The sequence below is a fragment of the Anneissia japonica genome, unplaced genomic scaffold, assembly GCF_011630105.1.
Source record: "Anneissia japonica isolate Jap-2015-1 unplaced genomic scaffold, ASM1163010v1 scaffold1374_len1023071_cov147, whole genome shotgun sequence".
NCBI classification, from domain to species: domain Eukaryota; kingdom Metazoa; phylum Echinodermata; class Crinoidea; order Comatulida; family Comatulidae; genus Anneissia; species Anneissia japonica.
The window spans coordinates 349,748-360,664 of NW_022728671.1; the positions used below are offsets into that span (position 1 = coordinate 349,748).

The following is a 10,917-nucleotide window of genomic DNA, read 5'->3' on the forward strand; positions in this document are numbered from 1 at the left end:
AATGAGATGAAGTTGATTGACCGCGATGAAACATATACGTGTGACAACAATGAAACACATCCTGAAAAAAAGTGTACAAGAAGCATGATTTGGTATGGAGAAGCACTTTCATTTGTTATAAATGAAGATAATACATTTTCCAGATAGATATAAAATTGTCTATAGATTTAATTCTTGTCTTGTTATTAAACCAAGCTTTGTTGCGCAAAAGCCATCAAGGATCCGCCAAAACAATAATGGTATATATGTTACTATTAAAAATGTTAATGAAAATACAAATAAAGATCCCGGTATAGGCCTATAAATTAAGGGAATATCCATGTCGGAGTAGGGACGTTAATCCAATAAAAAAATCCTATTGACCACCGGGTAGAGGTTTTGTTTGAGTTGTCTGCTGGGCCAAGTAACCAGTTAAAAATACTTAACTCATTAATTATTATTATTATGTACACGGTCGCCGGGCGCATTGGTGTGCGTGTGCACAGCGGCCCGGCGAAAGGAATGGACGACGTGCCTGGGAAAAAGACGTGGATCGTTGGTGTACAATTCAATGATGGTTTTGCAAATAATTACACTATTCTGAGATAGACAGTCGATTGACTGTAGAAAGTATCATGATTTCCAACCACAGGGTAGTACTGAAGCAACGACCAAGTATGTTATATGTAATGCCATTCACATCACTGTCTGACAAACTGGCCTGGCCTTGGTGATGTGAATGGTGTTCTTCAAAACGGGTCTGCTGCTGCGCTATCGTAGGTTGATCTAGGCCTAGGGAATAGGCCTAGATCTACCTAGGCCTAGGCCTATAGATAAGTTGGCCTAGAGTCCAGAAGACCGAGGCTAGGCAGGCGCTAATACGGTTTCGCATCCAGTAACGGTTACCACATTATTTATAACTTACAATTATTCAACACTAAAAAACATGTTCTTTGATTGATGATTTGACTTTCATGTAGGCCTAGGCCGAAGACACTTATTATTCAATAATTACTGTATGGTTTCTAATTAAGTTAATTAACCAATAGGCCTAATTAGGACGGTACTGTATATTGTAACACCCAATCGCTCAACACAATCAACTCTTCTCCGCCGCACCATATGGTCGATGACAGTAGTTTTCCATCGTCTGTCATATAAATTATAATTTGTACCAAATTTAATTTTTGTGACCAATTATGTGACTTTTTTCTGGAAACTTGTATGTATTGTTTTGTAGTTTGTCTCTTTTTAGTATGCATTTTTTTTTTATGAAGATAAAATAAAAGTCATTAATACTATTTCCACTAGGCACGCTTAAATCGGCGCACATGTATGTATGGCAAACACGGTATAATTTTGCCCTGATTCTGGCAACGCTGCAAAATTGTTGACAATGTGCTACTACAAGCTGGAGTGTAAGATGGTGCACCGCAAAGATGTTAACCGTCCTAATTAATGGTTAATTAACTTAATTAGAAACCATAATTGTTGGATAATAAGTGGATTATAGGAAAGTAAAATCATCTAGGAATGTATTAGTATTGAATAATTTATGATATTATTAGTGCCCTAGAAGCCTATGCAACAAGTACCAGGGATCAAATATAACCAAGGAGGTATAAAAAAATAAGCCTTCCTGATATAACTATCAAAAAGTTGTTGGTATGTGACCTTGGAGGTTGTGATGTATATTTTAATCAATAATATCAGGGATGTATAAAAAATAAAATATTTTTATACCTCCCTTACTATACGTCTACTGGCCTAGCACCTTCCTTTTGTGCCTTTTTTTTAAACAAATAAATGCATTTGTTAATTTGAAATTTTCCGGCTTCAACATGTGGGCAGTGGACAATATGTGCAACTTTTATTGTGCATATAAAATGCGTAAAATTAAATAAACAATTTTTACTCGGTATATTTTGCTGTAGGTTACAATACTCCACCATCTGAAGGAGATTTCCACTATGAAGAGTGTCCTATCCCAGAAATCGATGATGGACAAATCCTGGTAAAAACCTTATACCTGTCAATGGACCCATATATGGTAATGTTAAATTAACCCAATGCTTTTTTAAATTAATGAATTTAGCATATTTAGGTTGTTGTTTATTAAATATGGGTGCTTAATTCAAATGGGGTGCTTATGAAAACAGAGTGGAAATTGAGGAGGCGCTTATGGAAGTAGACAAAAATTGAGGGAGTGCTTATGGGAACTTAAAATATTCAAAGTGCGCTTTTGGTATGAAAAAACAGATTATATAAAAGGCAAAGTGTGGCCCGACAGAGATTTTTTGCAGCCCACAAAAATGAATTAATAACCCTGTATGTGCGGCCCGCCAGACTTCTTTGGCTAGAATTTAACACATTGTTTTTTATGGCACAACACCGACCATCTCTAAAAAGTAGTATCGACCAATTTTTATGCCCACCCCTGATCTAAGGACATCTGGAAACCGAAGATAGACATATGGTTCTGGTGCAGAAAAGATAATTGTCCAGAGAGAATGGATCATGACAAGAATGCTGTGGGTTATTTGGTGGTGGTCGTGGTGTTAGCTATCTGCAGATTGAGATTAGTAAGATCATTGCAGGGTTTCTTGCAAACTCAGATGAGAAAGTGCTGAAGGTGCAAATTGTAGGGAAAAGAAATATAGAAGGAGGACTAGTCATTCTTGGCTGATTCATTGCCAAATGTAGGAAGAGCAAAGTTGAAAAGATGCTGTCCAGGAAGCTCTGATCTGTCCAGGATCTAGGAGAATAGTGGCGGTGCTATGGGGGTTCCCTCCCACCCGCATAATCACATCAATCGCTTTAGTGAAGTTGATGCAGGGCATTTGTTTATCCGGTAGTGCACTCGTTATTTATTTTCGAAAATTTCTTTCTAATGAATTGTGATTTCGATAGTCTATTTAAGGTGACGACTCTATCCAAGGTGGATGGTGTTCTTTTTCCAAGCCTAGTGTATTTGGTGGCATGGAACATAAGCTGTTTGAACAAGGATCAGTTTTGTTTCTGCATATGATATGTGAGATCCAATTATGCTGCAGTTGATGATAATAAACCTATCATTTTTAATGAACTCTGTTATTCAATTGCAAATGGAAGAAAATAAATGTATTTTTGAATTGAATTGAATTGAATAATCTGTGATTTTTGAGGTTTTAACAATTGCATGTAATCTGTTGTTGTTAATGACATAACCCCAGTCAGCATGTTCATTGTTTGCGTTGTGATTCAAAATTTGGAACCTTCTTATAATTATTAAGCCATCTACAAGATAGATATCAATTTTATTATAAAAAAAATGTGTATGTTTCTATTTGTGGCAAAGGCAAACCAAACAGGTTACTCCTCGCAAAAAAAAAAAAAAAAAAAAAAAAAAATTTCAGCTATAACTACAGGGCTTAACAGTAAAATGAGAGCTATAAAATGGTGAAATAATCATTTAAATCCGTCATTTCATTATGAAGTTACAGGAGTTTAAACATACCGCTGTTTGAAGAACAATATTTGAGAAGTAAGCCTTCCAAGTTTATGATTTCAGATATTTCTCAGACATACGTAACCTCCTTGGTACTTGTATAATAAGTGACTGCGACAATAGTAATAATGTGTAATACAGTGGAATCTCCGAACTCTGAATGCCCAGAAAACTGAATTTCACACTAAACCAAAGTCCCAAATTCGTTCTTATCCTTCCTTTAATAAAATACTTCCAAAAACCTTTCTGGACGTTATATTCAGTCCGGAACACAAAATTCCACTTCTACAACTGAACAAACAATAATAAACAACGATTTCCGGACGATATAAAGCAAAAATCGTCACTAGGAATTAACAACTAGGCCTAGAATAACCCCCTGTGAATGAACCGTTCGTACAGCTAGCGCAGTCCCAGTGGAGTTGCCACAGAGATCATCTATTGATTAAAATGACAAGCCAGTAAAGGTTAATGTTAGATAAAGTTTCTACTATTTTTCAGTTTAATTCGGATCCAATGGGGGGTCGGTATTGGGAGAGAGTGCACTTTGATTCAATGGAAAACTGCTATAATGTACAATAATAATGTTGTGTTTTGAAGGTAGATACTAAGTTGACTGGGAAACACTACTCACTGATGTTGAGTTTACTAGGTCTGCCAGGCCTAGCTGCTTTTATTGGTATACGTCAGAAGGCACACATCAACCCAAAAGGCAACCAGACGATGATAGTGAGTGCAGCGGCAGGAGCGTCTGGTTCAATGGCTGTTCAGGTAATTGTTCATGTTATTGAAATGACCCACAATTATCTCCTTTACAACAGGAAGAGCCTGTATCAAACTTACTCAGTTTAAGCTCACCCTTTTAAACACAAAATTGGTTTAGTTCTTGATTACCAGCTGGAAGACTAACCTGTATCTGGATAAATATTTCTTTTAAATAACTTAGCCTATGAGGATTTTGTTTAATATTGATCAGTCAAGCAATCAACCAATCAATCAAACAATCAATTCATCAATCAATTAAACAATCAATCAATCAATCAAACTATCAATGAGTCAATCAATGAGTCAATCAGTCAGTCAATTAGTCAGTCACTCATCACTCAACCAATTAATCATTCATTCATTCATTCATTCAATCAATCAGTTAGTCAGCCAGTCAACCAATCAATCAATCAATCAGTCAACCAGTCAAAAAATTAATCAATCAATCTAGTCCAGCGTTCCGCAAACTTTTTACTTCGCGGCCTATTTACAATTCCAGGCACCAAGCTGCGGCCCAGCAGCCCAGCCGCACCAGGGACCAACATACCAAATCTACCAAAATACCAAAGAACTTTTGATCATGAAGCCTCCATGTATACAATATTTTACTATACTTACTATACAGTTATTATGTTTAGTAATAAAGCACATTTGCATTCGGTTATCAAGAAATGTGTGGTGTTGTTTACTGTAGTGATCTTTCTAGGACAGGTCTTATTCCTCCATACCGGATTTACTCGATCTTACATGGTTAATACTAGACGATAACATAGTTTCTAGCTTCCGTGGGGGCATAGACACAAAAACCGCTTATAACTCAAATAGCATGCACCATCTGTCACTTTAGCAGCGTGTGCAAGCAACGCATCCGTTGTAACAATGAAGCGGCTTAAAAACTATTCTCTCCATGGTGAAACGTCTTTTATTTTTATTTCAATTTCCAGACAGCTTCTCAGCCCTTCAAAAATGTTTCGCGGCCCAAATTTGATCTAGTCAATCCATCAGCAGCCAGTCAACCAATCAATCAATCAATCAGTCAATCAATCAATCAATTCAATCAGTCAGCCAGTCAACCAATCAATCAATCAATCAGTCAGTCAGTCAGTCAACCAACTAATTAATCAATCAATCAATCAATCGGTAAGTCAGTCAGTCAGTCAGTCAATCAATCAACCAACCAACCAAACCGTCAGTCCACCAATCAGTCAGTCAATATATCTAGCAATCAAGCAATCAATTTATCAGTCAGTCAGTTTCCAGATAGAGACTATAGAATAGGCCTTCCGCATATGGTTGTGCTTAGAGCATTTTGATGCCAAATTCTAATGCAGTTTATTTTATGCTTTGTGTTCAATATACTTGTAGATTTGAGAAATCACTAAAAATTTGTACACTAGAAACCGCTTTACTACTTTTCTAACATGAGCCAGAACATTGCTTTAGATTTCTAAACTTGAAGGTTGCAGTAGAGTTGTTGGCATTTGTGGTTCAGCAGAAAAATGCAAGTTTGTCACGGAGGACCTAGGTGCTAATGATGCCATTAATTACAAGAGTGAAGATGTGGACAAACGACTTTCTGAAACCTGCCCTCATGGAGTAGATATATATTTTGATAATGTCGGAGGTGAAATAAGTGAGGCTGTTATCAACCATGTAAGCAAACCATTTATAATATGAAGAAATAATATGAAAGAACTAGGTGGATCTCAGTGCAGGTTTCCCTCTAATTAATGACCACTTGGGACCAGGGTTTTCAAGGTCTTTAGCAGCTTTGGATTGGATTCATTCAGTGTAAACACCAAGGATGGCCTATGAAAGTCTAGAATAAGGCTTACAGTATTTCCAGTGGGGGTCCTTCTGGTGGTGATTGGGCAGTACACCGGGAGACAGTCCCTTACTCTTTTCCGAAGAGTGTACTGCATTCTTTAACGTGCACATGGTCCATTGTGCACACGGGACCAGCGGATTAAACTTCTCATCTGAAAGACAGTGCACTATTGTAACTTGTATTTCAACCCTTCAGCTGAAACACAAGGAGAGGCAGCAATGGGAATTCAAACGGCGACCTAGAGGTCTCCACGGTTCAGAGCACACACAATGGCTACCACCAGATTAGCCGACTGAGCTAAAGCTGCTATGGTCTTTAATTAGAAATATTATTATTATTATTATTATAAAGTTAAAAGATATAAATTCATTTGGGGCTACAGAAAGGTGGTCTCTAATTGGAGGGGTCATTAGCATATTATTCTGATTCATCATTGTCATCATTATCATCATCATCATCGATTATTGAAAAACAATAAACAAACTTATTGTTTGTATACTGTAAAACCTTAAATGGAAGCCATGAGCTTCTTTTTTTTTTTTTTTTTTTGCAACCTGTGGATGGGCTTCTTTTCAAGATGTGTGTCTTTTCGAGATAATGCTTCTTTTCGAGGCTACTTTTGCAAAGTAAAGAGGGTGCAGTGGCTTTTTTTCAAAATAAATGCTGTAAATTTTTCTACTATAAAACAATAAATAAGGCCACTGTAACAACAGTCTATATCATGGCGTGTATTAAGAAGCATTAAATCACCTAAATCTGTATAAACCAAGCATGTTTTCAACTTATTTTGTTTTGTTTAAAATTCATGTACAGTGTCTTTTATACTGTACTATTAATATTTTTGAGGCTACTTTTGCTACTTTTATTATTATTATTATTATTATTAAATATTGTTATTTTATTATTATTGTTGGTATTATTAATTATTGTATTATTCATTTATATATCTGCATACATTTTAGTATAAAAATGTCAACAAAGTTGTTTTTTCCACAGATTTACAATGTGGTGTACAGATTTTTAGTAGTTTGAAAATTGTTTTTGTATTATCAGACAAATTGTGTATATTTTAAGAACACTCACAACAACAGCCTGTAATTTGAAAACATTTCATTTTGGTCAATTTAGATGAATGATAATGGACATGTGGTGTTGTGCGGACAGATTGCAATGTACAACACGGACCAGGAGTATCCGCCCCCACTTGCAGACGACATCCAAGATCTTGTCTGCTCTCGGGACATCACCAGAGATCGTTTCCTTGTGCTTAACTATGTGGAGAGATTTCAAGCCAGCATTCTGCAACTACACAAATGGCACAAAATGGGCAAACTAAAGGTGATTTGATTCACTTGTATAAGCCACCTTGTAGTTTGAACTGGGCATGCCCATATCAAAGGTCAATAAACATACCGTAAAACCTGGAATAGAAGGCTAGTGGGCTTAATCTTGTGAAGAAGCTGATATCAAATTTAAGCCCCCTTCTTTAGTAGCCTTGAAAAGAAGCCCATCACAAAAAATGCCTGTGGGCTTCTTTTTATGATAGAATGGTCTTTTTTTTTAGATAATAACTGTATATACACTGTACATGAATTTCAAAGAAACAAAATAAATTAAAACAAGCTTGGTTTATACAGATCGGCTTCTTGGTTTATAAAAGTTTGCAAAGAAAAAGAAAGAAGCCCAGGGCTTCAATTCAAGGTTTTATAAATTAAAATTAGGGAAGGTGGTTCAGCAGCCACTGCAATATATGTGGCAAAGACAAGCCAAACCAGTCACTCGTCGCAAAAATCGATTTTGAGTTATTAATACAGTGTTAGAGAGTAAAATAATAGCTATAAAATGGTAAAAAAAATCATTCAAATCGGACATTTCTTTATCCACACAGCTGTTTAAAGAACAATATATGAGAAATTAACCGTCAAAGTTTATGATTTCAGGCATTTCTCATGCAGAAACCATCTTTAAATCCTTAAAAAGTATTGTTTTAACATTGAAAATGGGGAAAATAACAGCATAGAATGATGTGTAGATATATAAAGGTTAGTTTAGTGCAATAAAATAGATTTTTTAAAATTTGACATTCCAGCATGTTTTGGCCATTTTCTCTACGATTTGCGACGAGTGACTGGTTTGGCTTGTCTTTTCCACATATTAAGCAGGAAACACACTGTGTTGTCCGTTAGAGGAGGATCCAGAATTTTTTAAACCGAGAAACGGGGAAATTGGCTGGCAAAGGGCACCAAATTTTGAGAATAGATATTAAGTGGGGGGCATAATGAAGAGATAAATTGTACCTATTATTATGTTTTGTATCTCTATGTTATGTCACATTAGTATACATTGAAATTTGAAATGGTAGTGGAAAACTTTGGGTGGGGTGGGGATGCATGTGCGCCTGTGAACCTATTCAATCTGCCCCTAGCTGTCAAATTCATTAATTTAATTGCCAAGTTGATTGGCCGAGCGGTTAAGTCAGGGGCACCGCAACCTTCAGCTCCAATATTGGCGCTGGTTCGAACGGCTCACTCGCCAATGGTTCCGGTTGTACGGAACAAGTCTTCTTGGATAAGGACATTAAACCGTAGGCCCAGTGTACACATTTGGCTCCTGTACACTTTAAAGAACCCAGTACATCATTCAAGAAGAGTAGGGGGTTACCCCAGTGTACTGGTACAAGTCCCCTGTTGTTAAACCTAGGATAGTGATTAAGTTCACTTATTGGCATATCCTTGGCGCCCGTGCCTAGAGAAATGAAATGAAATTCCCCTCCGTGTGGATAATTGATGATGCAACGCTGTCTGATGATTGTCAGTGGCATTTAGGTGGACTGTTTTGTGGAATTATGAAAATATTGATTTCATAGATATAGCAAATGACTCCAAAGCAATAAATACAACTTTAATTTCTTTTAATTTGCAGTGTAGAGAATCTGTAGCCAATGGATTAGATAAGGCACCTCAAGCTTTCATTGCAATGATGAGTGGTAAAAACATCGGTAAACAAATAGTCTACATTGCTGACCCTTGATGGTACCATGATGACAGCAAGCCACCTATCAACCAGTGTCTCAAGAATACCCCAACACCATATTGTCTTCAGAAACTGTATATAGTGTATAAATATTGACTGCTTGTGAGGGGATTGTTAAATCTATTGCCCCAAGGTGATGTGGAGATCGTAGCCTATCTCCCCGAAGGCCTGAGGGAAGGTAGTTTACGGTCCCCACATCACCGAGGGGCAATAGATTTCACCGTTCACCAAATCTAGAGCAGTAAATATTTGTTATATATACCTCATACATAGATTCTATGATGCCTAAAAAGTACTTACTTCTCAGCCTAGCCTCCCTAGAGTCCTACAACTAAAGGGCCTAGCTATGCCTAGGCTAGGTGATCAAAGAGTGTGTCAGCTATTCTTTGCTCATTTTCTCAATTTCAACACATCGTCTTGCAATATAATTTGTCTTTTGGTACTTTTGCTATCGGTATGTGCTAGTCCACCATCCAGGAGCTCGAACGGACAGCCTCCATAGTTATTGTCATCTACTCGCTGATCCGTGGCGTGTCAAGGGCCAATATCTTTTATCATAGACGTTGCATTCACCTTTACCGTCAGCGCGAATCACCGCGATGGTGGGGCCTAGAATTAGCACCACGCGACAGGTTAAAGAAGTATATTTTTCAGAAGAATAGTGCTTTTTCAGGGGAATAGTACTTTTTCAGTGGAATAGTACTTTCTGTTGCCCGCTTCTTAACCAATCAGATGCCTAGAATCTATGTATGAGGTATATAATATATTATATTTTGAATATCTTCACATACTAATGGTATTATATGTTGTGACCCAACTCTTGGTCATGCCATTTGTGTGTACTATAGAAATGCTGTACTTATTTACGTATGTATCTTGTACTAGAAGGCTTTTAAAAATGTTCATTAAAGATTCATATGCTGGGACGGGGAGGTAGTTGGGTGCGAAAATTGAGAATGCGGAACTGGGAGTGCGAAAATTAAGAATACGGAACCAAATCCATATTCCAATGAAACCTTAACGATCATTTTTAGTATTTTAACTCACTTAGTGGAATTTGTTGCTATAAGGTGAGGGGATAGGGGTGTATCCACACCCTCTTGCTTACACCCATGTATTGCATACTGAATGCAAATAAATACATGCCAATTTTCTGAGATTCAACAGGTGAAGCAATAAGAGTCACAGTATTGAGTTTCAACATTATGACATGTAATTTTTTCCTTGGCGGATGCATTTCAGTGCTTTCTTATCTGAAATTAATCAGTGTACTCCTCAAGTTAAAGCCCCATTCCCGGCAAAATTTCACTAAAAACTGACTTTTTTTTTAGAAAATATGCGTTTGCATTACTCCAATTATTATAAATCATGGAAAAATATTGGCATGAATTTTAGTTTTACGCAAAAGAATAAAAAAAATGAGAAATACAGACTATTTCTCATAAAATATTACCATTTTCTCGACGAATTCATCGTTACTAGGTAAATTCAGAGGTTGTAGATCGCATCCACTGGAATACTCTCGCTTTTATGTATACTTTATATACAGTCAATAAAGTGCGCCCTCTCTAATGAGATTAGTTTTTGTACTTCGCATCTCGCACAATGCGGTCATTCTATTAGGCTGAAATATGTTTGTTTAAGTGTCGAAATCTGTCAGAATCAGTTTTTTAACAAATTTGAAATAATTCCTATGAAAAATTATATTTCACAAGTGTCAATACCAGCAACTGAAAATATCATGTCGGCCGTTTTTATGTGTGATAACAGTACCTAAATAGAGGTAAGTCTAGGCCTAGCCTAGCAGCGTTGGATAGGCTAATGT

General features: G+C 36.7%; 1 protein-coding gene across 1 annotated transcript; it reads left to right on the forward strand.

Moving 5' to 3' along the window:
• The first annotated feature begins 487 nt into the window (after positions 1-487).
• On the forward strand, positions 488-10,494 carry LOC117114478 (prostaglandin reductase 2-like). The gene is made up of 6 exons (XM_033258146.1): positions 488-654; positions 1,914-2,029; positions 4,067-4,237; positions 5,675-5,884; positions 7,188-7,397; positions 8,982-10,494. The coding sequence occupies exons 1-6, from the start codon at positions 615-617 to the stop codon at positions 9,087-9,089; spliced, it is 855 nt and encodes a 284-aa protein (XP_033114037.1). The 5' UTR covers positions 488-614; the 3' UTR covers positions 9,090-10,494.
• Positions 10,495-10,917: the final 423 nt, after the last annotated feature.